General features: G+C 36.6%; 2 protein-coding genes across 4 annotated transcripts in view; both read right to left on the reverse strand.

Annotated features, from left to right (window-relative positions):
* Positions 1-8,526, reverse strand: part of wrap73 (WD repeat containing, antisense to TP73) — a 12,950-nt gene extending 4,424 nt beyond the window's left edge. The window contains exons 1-5 of the mRNA XM_008317986.3: positions 8,347-8,526; positions 7,781-7,868; positions 7,537-7,689; positions 6,178-6,294; positions 1,296-1,368 (exon numbers count right to left, since the gene is read on the reverse strand). Of these exons, the coding sequence (XP_008316208.2) occupies positions 1,296-1,368; positions 6,178-6,294; positions 7,537-7,689; positions 7,781-7,849 (412 nt within the window). The 5' untranslated portion in view covers positions 7,850-7,868; positions 8,347-8,526. The remainder of the gene's footprint in view (positions 1-1,295; positions 1,369-6,177; positions 6,295-7,536; positions 7,690-7,780; positions 7,869-8,346) is intronic.
* Positions 1-14,181, reverse strand: part of LOC103384526 (ER membrane protein complex subunit 3-like) — a 629,629-nt gene that overhangs the window by 6,747 nt on the left and 608,701 nt on the right. The gene's annotated exons all lie outside the window — the stretch shown is intronic.

Here is a 14,181-nt window from a genome sequence, read left to right on the forward strand (position 1 = left end):
CTGAATTTTAAACACAAAAATGGACATTGTTAAATATCTTAGTCATATACCTGCTTTTTTATTAACTTTTGATAAGCTTATGTTTGAAGACTTTTAGGAATGCATTAGTATAGCATGTTACTATTGATCAAATGTTAATGTACAAAACATTTCTTTTTGAATTTTAAAATAGTGCACAGCTACATATTTTTAGGGATTCTGAGCACTAGCATTTATTTTTGTTTTTCATTTATATGACTTCTTGAGAAAATTAAATATTGTGTTCATTTTGATCAATGGTTGATTTACATAGCTTAATATTTTAAGACTACTGATAATCAATAACACCTGGACATAGGAAAGACTAATGAGCAAAAGTGGATCTAAGATATATCATGACATAAATAGTATAAACAAAAAAAATACTGTTTTAAATCTTTATAAAAAATTTAAATGAAAAGCTATTAGCAATAACCCAAATTTTGACCAAGTTGATAAGTTGTTTCCAGTCAAACATTGTTTTTTCTCACTATATCCGATGCAACTGGAAGACAGCACTTCAGGACTCTTGAGTAGGAGCACCTGATTAAAAAAACAACCCACACTGCACTGCTGACGAAAATATATATTGTATATTATTGGGAATACGAATATTATATGATTCGTCATGATATCAGACTTATTGGACAAGGTCCAGGTGTTAGTTTCTTATTTTTTTTAGTTTTTTCCTGTTAACTGAAAAAGTGCACTGATGACAAAATGTTTTGTTTTGCCTTTTAACAAGGTAACTGTCTTTAATGGAAAACAATTATGATGTTCTTTGTTTGTCTTGAAAATAATATTATTATATTACTTAAAATATTTTATATTCCAAAATCTCAGTAATGATTCTCATAGTTCCTCATAGTCATTAATTCCACTAAATGTAATTTGCACACTTATGTCGGCAGCATTAGGTTGTTGGTATGTAGCTGTGATGGTCATATTATGACGGCTGTCAGTATAAATGTATTGCAAGGATGCATAGTGTTACCCTCGGAAAATGGGCAGAGTCATGGACAATCATTTTTCCGCTTGTTGCTGACAGGCCTGTTATGAGGGGCATTTACTGTAGAGAGGCACAGCTGTCAGCAGAGACCACAGTTTGGCCATATACCCAGGGTCAGGCCATGAAATAAAGAATGGTAGGGGATTCATGGGGGCATGCTGAGGCGCTCATACCAGCAGACCTGTCCTCAGCTACTCCTGCTCATACAAATTTACTAAGAAGCCATTGGAGAACAACAGTAAAACAACAACAACAAAAAAAAACTTACCTTTCTGGCATGCCTTTGGATATTTGATGAAAGACACAGCTTTGGTGCACAGGGACCAGACAGTGATTCTCAGCTGTCAAGACATCAGAGAAAAATTATGTGAGCGACTGTGAAGTGTCTTCATGTGACAAGTATAAAAAGGAAACACAAAGGAGAAATAGTGTTAACATTAAACAATTGGGTTTCAAACATCCAATAATGCCAATCCAAACATTTTGAATTTATTTTCTAAAAAAGTTAAATCAGGGGAATTACGGAAACAATTTTCTAAAAGGTTCTGAGCAGTTAATGGTTGAATTCATTCATCAATAATAATAATAATAATAATAATAACTAAGAGTAGTCTGTTATTACAAACAGGCTTTTGTAAGGTGACCAGGTGGTCTGTGTCCAGAAAATTGTCTACCAGATGAGTAGGTCAGGATTCCATGCTATGGTCCATGCTAACATCCATCGTGACCTTACAGGTTTATCGACAGTGACTTCTGTCTTTATAAAGGACCATGATGAATCCTTGTGAGAGTCATGTTACAACAACACGGATCATCATCAGTATACCACATCCCCCAGTGAAGTGGTGACTCTCAGAGCACATTGTGAGGAAATAAGTAGGCATGTTGGCAGTTAATAAGGGGGATCAAAAGAGATTAGACCTTATATTTAATAGTGGTAAATGAAAAGGCAAACAAGGACACTCCACTTAGAACCATCAACGACATGTTTTACATTTAACTGGATTGTAGCACAGAAATTAGTTTGTTGATGAAGGCCAAATAGAAAAATAAAAAGACTTAAGTTTTAAAGGTCTTAAAGACAAATCAATTTAAATAAGAGTACACAAAAAGCTTATTGTTGATTGTATTTATTTATTTATTTATGAGCAAGAGTTTAAAACATTGGCTTTTACCCATTAACTAATTTTAAAATAAAGTACATAATATTCTTCCTATATCTTAATTTTCCCAAAGGGAACTTCCAAGGGATTAATAAAGCTTCTTTCTTTCTTTTTTGCAATTTTCAGGGCTGTTCCTGTTCCATATTTTAAATTTGATTTTGATTACAACTATTCAATGTCTGCTTTTTTGACCGCACCCTTTTAGACTTGATATTTTGCCTTTGAGAACATGCAGGCTTAAACCTATTGAAGTGACAGAGCTTTCATCACAGAGTCCAGACAGACATTTGAACTGGGCCAAGTCTGACACCGAGCCTGAGCTGAAGTGTCAACCCAACAGTTTGGTCAAGATATCCAGCTGTGTAAGCATAGCCAACACAAATCAGTGCATGCTTCATGGACATCCCCTCAGACGTGGTGCCATGGCAACACATATCAGACATAAACACACGACACTTCTCAGATGCCTTGAAACCACCTCACAGGAGTGCATGGAGATCAAGACCCTGAAAGCCAGTGTAACCTAAACTGAGTGGAAGAAGGGATAGCATGAGGAAAAGAGGCAGGAAATGCTTTTCCATGTGGGGTGGTGGTATGCAATAGGATCCTTGATCAGTAAAGCTACACTTTGGATGAAGTATCCTCACCAAAAGGTGAGCAGCAACTTGTGGATGAGGGATAAGAACACGAGGATGGCGTGAAAGGTTGACATTCGACTGCAACAGCTGCAGTTTCTCTTGTTTATCTGGGATTTCCCATCAATGCAGACATAAGCACAAAATGATTCATAATCAGAGGGTGTCAGAGGTCTTTACCAATGGAGAGGTTTTAAGGATGTTAAACAAACAGAGGTTACGCTGTTGTGATCTGTTTTATGACTATGTTCCTTTTACTTTATGTGATAAGAGATCAGAGTTTTACAGGAACATGAGGAACCCATTAGTTGTATTCTTATTGAGTCCAGAAAAATACAAACAATTTTTTACAAGTCAATCTAAGACAAGACACTATTTGATGATGCATACAGATGTTACCGAATGCATTCTGAAATAAAAATCTGAGTCTGGTCTGTCAGCAGAGGATTTAACTGCAGGCATTTCGCACAGCCAGCTATATCTCTCTGGTTACAGCCACATGATTCTATGGAGAAATTAAAGCTTCTCATAGCCACATCAAGGTATGGGCAACCTATTGTCCCATTAAGACAAGCAGCTGCTGCCTACCTTTGCATTTAGTCCACATGTGTGGTTGTCAGGGATGCTACATGCTAGCAAGGCTCCAACAGCGCTGGCCAAAACATGCTGTTGCTAAACTGATCCTAAAAAGGCTAAACCAATCACAATGATTTAAAAACCATTATGGAGGTCAGGCCTGGTGATGTCCTTGGTCTGAGTTTTTCCACCCCCAGTTTATCAGCCTTCAGCTGGTAAAGGCAGATTAACATGGATGTGCAAGAGACATTTCGTGAGGTCCTAACATAACTGACTGGAATTTGAACAGGCGACAACTCACAATAGAAAGGCTGGGTTTCAGCAGTGTGACTTTCTATTAAATAGTTTGCATGGCGCCATAGTTTATTGTGAAACATCAGTTTTTTAGAATCCCCCTACAAAAACAGAATTGTTTTTTCTTGGAGCCTTTCAGGAATGATCCATGTGCAATTCAAACCGCCTGTCATAAGTCTAATGTTGTCTGCAAAGCCCTTAACACCACAAACCTGGGATCTGGTCATTCTACTACTTTTTTACGAGGCCAATAAATAAACGATTATCTCTCCCAAAACCTGGAGATGTTATGTGTAAGATGCAACATAAACAAACTTAACAGTAAGAGAAGGATAGCCAGTTCAGCAGTTTTACTGATGCATACACACACACATACACACACAGTGGCAGGATCCAAACCATAGGCAGCTGTCCTAAAACAAGTTAATATAGCAGACTGTTTATGAGTGAGGTTGAAATTCAAGCCTGGCATGAACACTGTCTGGCATAGTCTTAATGAAATTTTAGGTCGGGGTGAAGGTAAGTTCATTAAATTCCTGAGCAATGTGGTAACCCCCTGATGAGTTAGTTCTTCTGCTGTATTAGGATGCTTAATATTAGGAAGCAGCAGCACTGTTACAACCTGTTCATGTGCAGACAGGTTGAAAGGGCAATAAGTAAATCAAATGAAAAGATGCTGTGATATACAGTACCCTGTGTTTTAAAAAACCTTACACACCACTGCTAGGAATAGTTGTTCCCTTTTCTTTCACTGTCAAACATTTTATACAGCAGTATTTCCCAACCTTTTCGGCGGCTAGGTACTATGATATTTTAAATTTTAATTTTCCTATTAAAGTAAGTGTGAAACCAGGGCTCGTTTAGTTAAACACAGCACTGCTATAGTAAGAAAAAACACTCAAAGATCTTATTCAACTGCTCTCTTTTTCAGTTTCTACAGCCATGTGCTGCCACTTACTTCAAGATCATTTAGATATTCTGCCTAACAAAGATAATGCAATAATGATTTACATGCAATCTACATTCATCTCTTATTGAAATTTCTGGCGTTAATGGAAAAAAGACCACAGGCATTCAAGTAGCTCAAGTCTTAGCAAGAAGCAGCAAAAAATCCACTTGCTAGATTTCACAAAATAAATGTCCTCAGTTGCCAAATTATTGAAATTAAAAAAGTGGTGTCTTTCAGCTAAAAATATATATATATTAATAATATATAGAGGTTGTGTTTACCAGATAAAAAATCCACTGTAAACAAAAACTTCATTGCTTTCGTACACTAAATATATATATATATATATATTATATATTTTATTGTATATATATTTTTATATATACATTTTTATATTATACATTTTTGAGCAAATATTATCAAACTGTGTTTGGACACATTTCATTCTCAAAACTCCAAATGTCAGGCATTACAGCAATGAAGCATTGTGCCCGACCCCATATCTCATTTTCTATCCCACACAGATGCCATACCTACTTGAGAAGGAGGAGTATTAATTCTTTTCAACACCTTTCCTTTTCATTTTTTCCCCATCGGTAGACACAAACAGACACAAAGAACACATGCCGCAGACACTTACACTCCGTGCTACCCTCTCTAGATCAGACACACTTGTATGTTGGGTCGCAACACCAGTCAAATGATTCCTGGAGTCAAGTTTAACGTTACATACACAGTCAGATTCTGTGTGGCTCGAAGGCAGCTACTGTATTTCTGTATTTACTAGTCTTTCAAGATTATTTAGTGTAACTGACAAAATTAGTAATTATGAGGAGATAATAAATACAATTAAATTGAAAAAAAATATTGTTCATTGCTCAATGTGTATTAATATTCTGATGATCTGACGATCAAAATTTCTTAACCGTAAAATAGCAAAATATTAAACAGCTACTATATGGGAAGTAGTAACGTTATTTCAAAAATACCTCATTTAAAATAATTTGTTTTTAAAGTAAAACATTTTTTAAAATGGGTGACTTTTACATATACTGATTGAATGTTCAAACTGCATGTAACTCAAAACCATTTCATGAACTTGATATTGACATCTTGTTTTTATCTATCTATCATATCAAGCAGCTACTGTAAGACTTCAACCAAGTACAATTGGGTTTTAAAAATAAATGTTTCAACTTGAACAGATAGTTGTGGAACATCATTAAAAGGACAAACTGTCCAAGAAAATATCAGGCAAACATCAGCAGGCCACAAACATTGCTCCCATGTTGTGAGGTATTTGAGACCTATGTATGACAGGACGCTAACAGGAGGAGAGCTATGAAATCAGCCTGAATACATGCAGCAGGTGTGAGGTGCAGAGGCAGTCAAGAAAGGCTCTGGTGTCTGGCTATTTTCAGGCCCCCCTGTACTTGTGGGACAGCAACAGTTGAAACCAGACAAGCATATGCATAAACACACTTCTGTCAGCCTGATTGCGTGCACACATGCACACTGCAACTTCACACTTACATGGAACTCAGTGGTGTTGAGAATGTGACGTCCGTCTGGACTCCAGCGTGAGGAGACAAGTCCTATTGAACCCTCATCAATCTTACAGTGCCAGTCTGGCTGCTCCAGAGACCACACCTATAGACAAAGGCAGAGAATAGTGCCAGAAGGACAACAAGAAGAAAACACTGACCACATCCGCCACACACGTCTTTTACATCTGTAAGATTGATTTCCATCACTGAGAAACACTTGACCATCAGAGACCATGAAAGACTGGAGATGGATCCCTCTTCAAAGGTAGGCTACTCTGCTATAGATAATATTATTTGAAATGACAATATTTAAAAAGTGATAAACGCTTTTGTAAAAACTTATATCAGGAAACGTTAGACTGAGAAATATGTGACACTATGATGGAGGCCTGGTGTAGATAAGATTAAAAAAGATATAAGTTTCATCCAGTAACACACCTTTATATTCATATATCAAATGCATAAAAATCATTGTTTCCTGAATTATACATATTTATAAAAATACAATTTTAGTAATAAGCCATTTAAACTTTGCTGATCACATGACATGTAATAATAATAATAATAATAATGTAATCACATAATGCACAAATGATTTACCTGTAGTCGTGAATGACAGGTTATATTACTTAAAATAATAGTGAATAAGATTCTGGTAATTTTTTTTTAGTCCTCATTCTGTGAAAACCAAAAAATATAAATAAAGCATAGTTCAACAGGCTTTAACAATTAACCTTTAATTGTTTTACTTATTATATAGGTATATAATAAAAAAAACAATTTCAACAGATTTTATATGCACTGCTTGTGGAATAATTTCATTAAAATTTCAAGTGTTCTGCTATTAGGGTGCTAAGCATGCTCACATAATGTTGTATCTATCGATTTATCTTTTAAACTAATTTTGAATACAGATAAAATGCCATTCATAGAAATATAGCTAAAATAAGGTACATCTATATTTAGCACATTCAAGTAAATCCTCATCAATGCAAAACAACTTGTGTTTGTAAATGCTTTGTTATCAGACTTCAAACTAGAGTATTGGTAATTTGATAACTTTTACATAGCAGACCAAGTTACACTGTTAATATTTAGATTGAGCTAGTCAAATCTAGATTCTGAAATTATCGTGGTTGCAGCGTTATACACACAGCAACAACTGCCACTGTCATTTTTACTTTATAAGAGTCAAATAATTAGCTTAGCAATTACATTAAGCTTAAAGAGTACACAATCATCACTGAAATATCTTTGATTTTAAATAAATTCATTATTTGATTTATCAGAAAAGTTAACTACAATGGAGAGTGGAATGTTGGGTGCTAACTGAGTCATAACTTACCTGTACCAGTCCCCTCTTGTACATGGCACAGAGGATAAAGAGAGCGTCTGAGGACCATTCCATGTGTGAAACCTGGTCCAAACATGTGTAGAGCTGCAGGATCTGTAGGGTGCTTACTTCTCTCACCACCAACCTGTACTGCACACACGTAGCCTAAAGATTGTAACACAAAAAGCTTGTGAGCTAAAACATGATCTTGGATCTATTATAATATTATTATAATATATAAAACACAGCCCCTCACCAAGTATTTGCCATCTGGGGAAACTTTACAAAGCTGGTTGGACTGCTTGAAGACCTCAGAGAAGTTCATCTCCTAATCGCAAATGTTCCTGCTCAGGAAGAAACGTTTATTGAGTTTCGTCAAATTATCAATATCATTGTAAATAGTTTTTTTCACCTACATAGTAGTATACAGTATGCATATCACAATTGGTGGAGTATCCGAATGTAAACACGCGATGGCGACATTTGTCTAGTTAGCAAATGCTACTCCTACTGTGTAAATCCATAGATTGTTTCTGTCTAATGCTACCAGAGTTACTGGATTAATGCGAAAACAGACGACAGGCTTTGGCCTCTTGTATGAACGAAGTTGTTTGGTTAATTTCTTTAAAACTGCAACTTGCGAGCAAAGCGTAACTGCGACTTTAGTGTCATTTATGTTTGCTAGAACTTCTAAGGCGGAAAGCTAGCCTCTCTTGTGCTAGCTATAATGAATGTTGTTAATGGTTACTAGACAAAGCAACGCTACACTTTGTTATGTACGTCATTAGCATCGTAGCAGCTAAGTCGCCAGCGTCCACTCACCTTTCACTTCACTTTAAATTAACTGAATCAAAACGTAGACAGAAACAAAACTCCAAGAAGTACTATGAATGTGTTCATTGCCTACATGGCTTTGTGGGTGTGATAGGTTACTTTCTGAAAACCGCCTGTTGCTAGTTTGTTTGTTAGACCCTACTGCGACAGAGCAGCACTGTCCAATCAGAATCTAGCTCCAGCACTAAGACTTTTGGGAAATGCAGTTTTATTTGTAATTGTGTTCTCTGCGCTATTTTTTGTAGTAAATACCCAAATGAACGACAAATACGTAAAGTTACAATCGCACCTGGGTTGTAATTCTTTTTTATGAAAGGGTAGGATTTGTTTTTGTGCGCGTTGAAGTTTTGGTAAACACATGATCTGCAGTATTCTGCGTATTATTTTTGCTATACTGTAGTGTAGCGCATGCAGCCTATCTTCCTGCCTCGTGGGTGGTGTTATAAACACATTAAACATATCTTAGTCCATTAGTTGAAAGTTGTGTTCAATTCAATGACGTGCTTTGGCCCAGAGGCACCTCTGGGGTTCCACACCAATGACACAGACATCTCTGTCATTGGTGTGGAACCCCAGGGTTCACCTCCTGGGCAAGTTTGAATCCCGGTTAGGGCGTTTGGTACCTTCAGTACCTTCCAGTGGACTCACCACATGCAGGAAGGTTCAGGGGGGTTGGTACGGTGCAGTGTGATTTGGGGGGCGGTCATGGAGACTGCTGCCCCTGTGACCCGGTAACAGACAAGCGGATGAAAATGGATGGATGTTGTATTGAGTAGTCTTTTCATTTTTTTCTTTAATTTTTGAAAAGTGTGGCAACATGTTTGATGGTAGTCAACTGGTTAATAGCACTTACCCCAGAGCTTTGTGAAGAAAAACAAAAAACATCCAAAACCACATTAAACCTGTCTGTGGACCTCAAATGGCCCACGGACCGAACTTTGGATATGATAGGCTATATGAACATGGAAAACAAATGAATAAATAAATAAACCTATTTCATAAAGGCTAATTTTTATAGAAAATTCAGAGCTGTTATCAAAGCCATTTGTTCTTGTTTTATTCGATTTTAAATTTTACAGCTATCAAAAGATAGACTCCGGGTTCTGCTTTATTCTCATAAACCCGTCTGATGACAGATTGATGACTTTTACCCATCGCTAGAATCTGCCTGCTGGTCTGTAAAAGCTTTCCCGCTCGTGTGCGCCCAAACCGCGCTGTACAGCACCTCCCTGCGCCTTCCAGCGCAAGGAAACCTCCTTCACCTCCTCCTCAGTCTCACTGAGCAGGGCTCACAACTTCCCTGAAGAGCCCTTTTCGAGTTTGTTTTTTCTTCTTTGAACGGTCGATCACATTCGACCGCTGATACCACACTTGAAGTCAGTCGATAATTTTTTGTTGTTGATTTATCTTTTATGGAGGGTCACTCTCATGGCATGCGCCATTATAAACAGGCAGGTGCTCTGCAACGCAACACAGTTCTCGTGACCTTGGATCGGATTAATAAACGTCTTCAGGTACGTTTATTTATTTTTATTTTGCATAAATCATTATAGTGATTATACATACTGGCATTTGTCTGTTTATTTCGTTCCTTCTTCACTAGGCCTTGTTTTGGCATATGTTTTTAAATCGTTAAAAATGTTAGTCAAAACCTAGTATTTTTAACTAAAAAATGTATGTAAATATCTATTTTTAAAAATACATTTTACTTTAACATATTCCGCGTCTTTTGATTTTTGGCTATTTGTTTTTAATTAAATACATTTTAATTTGAATCTGTGTTTCGGCCTTTTATCACCTCTTTAAACGTATACGTTTTCATTGTAATCGCATTCGTTTGTGAATTATTTTATTTTCAATTATTTAATTTGATTTTAGTCTTTAGAAATATAGTAAAACTGTAGACTAGCACTAGATTTAATATCAACATCAAAGCACATGCTCAATACTGTTTCAGAAATCCATCGGTTTCATTTTTGTATTTTATTTTAGTTTACACAAATATTTGAATTCGACAAATGTCAAGTCTTTGACGAGCGACGATGACGACACAACCGATAACGAAAGACTCTTGTCCTTTTAATCATCATATGAATAATGTAACGGGGGGCTGGTGCGGATCAAATTTAAAACATTTTTTTAAATTAATTTACAGTCATTTGGGAATAAAAATTCTCTTTCATAAAATGGCTCCTGGGAAGGTGTCTGTGTGTGCGTGTGTGCGCGTATGTGTGTGTTGTCATGGGTGCCGTAACCGTGGAATGGGGACAAATAAATGCAGATGAGAAGAACATAGGACATAAGTCAAATAGAAATAAACGGTTCTGTTTGTCTATCTATCTATCTATTTATCTATCTAAAAAAGGTTTTGTTCAGCTTTGTTTGTGAAATGTCAATAAACAACTGTTGCTGTCCCCAACTGTCAGATACCCTGTTATCAGGCGCTCGTGGACTGCTCTGGGATCAGTTTAGGTCGCAGGGAACATGTTAGAGACCGAGCTGATTTCTGTGGCGGTAGCTGATGTGCGAACAGCGGGAAAATCAGAAAGACCAACTTTAATACATCAGTTGCCGTATTCTAGTCACTCTTCAGAGAAGGAATTTGGACTCACATAGGGTTCGCGCTAGCTTCCGCATTGCAAAATTGTGCAATATATTTACGCGATTGCATTAATTAAACAACATTCTTTATAATGAATAGTTGAAAGAATACCAACACAGAGATAGAAATGTGAACTGCTGTTTTTCTATTTTCCATTACACAGTCCAGTTAAATAAATTAAATATGTAATAAATTAAAAAAATGTAATAAATTACAAAATATTACATAATACCAGAAACTCACAATTATCTGTCCACACTACTCAATTGCAAAGGCAGTACTCTTTTCACTGTAACAAGTTAAATATATTTCCAGGAAATTATCATGAGCAGCAGTTTAAGTCAATGATGACCTAGATGTCAAAGGTGTTTGTTACTGAGAAAAACTTGACCTTCAAATGTTTACCTAAAGGGATTATATCTCTGATTGAGTAGAAGTGAGGAAATACTCTTGTCAGTCAGTGTTGAGATAAGGTAACAATTTAGACACTGTAAACACTGTAGGTTCATTTAAAACCTATGGTGATTCATGGTGTATTACCTGTCACTGTTTGGATCGAGTACTATCAGGTAGTATCAGAGGTAGTAATCATAAAGAAATGTACTGTTGTAGTGTGTACTGTATATACAGGAGGTGTGTATGTGGTTTTCATGTTAAGCATTAGCAGAGACTAAATGGAAATATGAAATATTATAAATATAAATAGCTAAGATCCGATATTTGAAAAGAACACAGGTTTGTTCTGTGATACCCAAAATAAAACCAACAATTTTCTTTTGTCAAAAGTAAAATGGGTTTTGGACACAACTAATTTTAATAAGACTTGTGTTTCCTACACACCTTTGATTAGGTGATGGCTCACAAAATAAACTATGCCCAGGAAAAGCTAAAATCTGCTGAAACACAGCAAAAATACAGCAAAGGGTTAGAAAAATATGTAAAAAAATTATAAAATAGCATAAGCTTAGCCAGAATTGAATGAGAAAGTGTGCTAGAAATGTCAGCAAAAATATCTGTGATGAGACAATGTAAAAAAAATTACATCAAACACACACTCACATCAGGGGAATGACGTGAAGGTTATATCTTTGGAAATAAAGAGGCGGAGGAGGTGATGTTCAGACTTTGATGAGGGAAGGAAAGAAACTTTCCCTCAGAGTGAGATGGTGATGAGCCAGGCAGGTCTGAACACGCCCAGGCCCCAGACACTGGTGCCACCTCACTGTGACTACAGTGGTGTGATCACACCTTGATATGTGTGTGTGTGGGGGGGGGGGAAGGGGGGGGGTGTGTGTGAATCCCGTTTTCCCATTTTTAGAGTAAAAGAAGAATGGAATTTATTTGTATATGTTTAAACAAACATTTGTTGTAGCTTCATCCATCCGCCTAGCCATCCATCCATCTTTACATACATCCACTTACACATCCATCTATCTAATGTTTTGGTTTGGCTATAATAGAAAAAAAAAGTACTACACATGTACTTGTTTCCTCTTGGCTATTAAATCAGCACCTTCTTAAAAAAAAGATTAGACACAAACTGACCAAAAATCATCAGGACACAACAAAAAATCATACGGAACATTTGTTGTCTTTCAAACTCCGTTATTTACTTAAATGTGTGTTGACCGTCCACAGAGTCATCTATCCCTCACCAGACTACCCGTCCTCTAAGATGTCTCAGCCGTCAGTTACAGAAGAAGGAGGCACCTTTGAGCATCTGTGGAGCTCCCTGTAAGTGTCAACATTTTCTGATGACAGTTTCTCTTCTATATAACAGACATACATGTTTGTCAATAAAGCCCTGGATGTAATACCAAATGTACGAAACATTTATCAGTGCGTCATAACCAGAACAGCCTTGGAGCATATCATAGTGATAATCACACACCACTGCATCACCTGCATCTACACCAGATGTCAGAGAGAGTGTTTCAATGGGTCATAATATTATACATTTCATTTTGAACAGATAAAGGCAAACATTGTTTAAAAGAAATTCAAAAAAGCTTGTATTAAATGAAAATATTTCCAAAAATAAAGCAACTATAAAGAAAGATGCATTTTATCAAAATAAACATTTGACCGGAAGAGAGCTGAATAACAAAAGATCTACTGTAGCCATACGTACTGTATAAAAAAATAGTCCAGTAAACTGATCAAAAACATACTTACCAAATATTTAAAGAGTTTGCTAAGAAAAAACATTTTGATGGAATAGTTTTAAAACAATTTAAAATTACCTGATATACACATCTCAGTTCCAAAATAACCCCATATAAGGTTAACATAGTTCCATAATGGCAGTGATAAATGTCCACTTAACTTTAAAAACTTAACTATTTTCAGTGTGTTTGTAAAATAAAAGCCATCAAATCAGTTTACAAATTGAAGCCTTTTTGTCCCTTTATCCCAAAGTTGTTACAACCTTATCACATTACATTTGTCCTTGCTAACATTACATATAGTTGGAACAACCTTTAAAATGTATATTCTGTTTTAAATCCTAAACTCCATGTTTTACAGACAATCTCTAATGAAGTGTTCATTTTGAATAATTAATTCCTCTTTGACCACATACACAGCGAACCAGACAGTACCTACTTCGAACTCCCGCCAGGCAGCCAGTCAGGTGAGAGGCCAGTGCCTTCTACCAGCACCCCAGGGAGCCACTGCAGCGCTGCCGAGGTCTCCATGGACATCTATCACATGAGGGACATGAATGACAATGTGATGGTGAGAAAGTCTGATTCAACTGCTGTTACTTTTGAGTTTACATGTTCAACCAAGATGCTGCATCTGGTCTTTTATTTTATTTATTTTGTGTTAAATGTCAGATTTACATCCATATGTCTCAGCACCTGCTGAAATCTTTTTTCCTCTATTTGTTTGCCGGAATCATCCACTGCTTTTTTCCCTCCTGTGTTGACAAAATTCCCTCCCATGCAGTTCCCTCTCCGCTGCAGCCTTTTCCCTCTCTCTTACGCTCCCTGCTGAGCGGCCTGTAGGGACCGAGGGCTAATGTGTGCTGGGGAAGGGCTAATTAAAGTAGAGGCCTTAACTACATGCTGCTCCACAGTACGTCCATCTGTGTATAGTGGGGTGTGTCTGTGTGTGTTTACACCAGGGAAAACATAATTCTTCTACTCAGCATTAGGTACAAAGCTGATTCTCCTTCAAGCAGTACATAGCTGATCCTAAATACTGCATATTTCTGTCTT

The sequence above is a fragment of the Cynoglossus semilaevis genome, chromosome 10 (genome assembly GCF_000523025.1).
Source record: "Cynoglossus semilaevis isolate Cse_v1.0 chromosome 10, Cse_v1.0, whole genome shotgun sequence".
Taxonomy (NCBI): Eukaryota; Metazoa; Chordata; class Actinopteri; order Pleuronectiformes; family Cynoglossidae; genus Cynoglossus; species Cynoglossus semilaevis.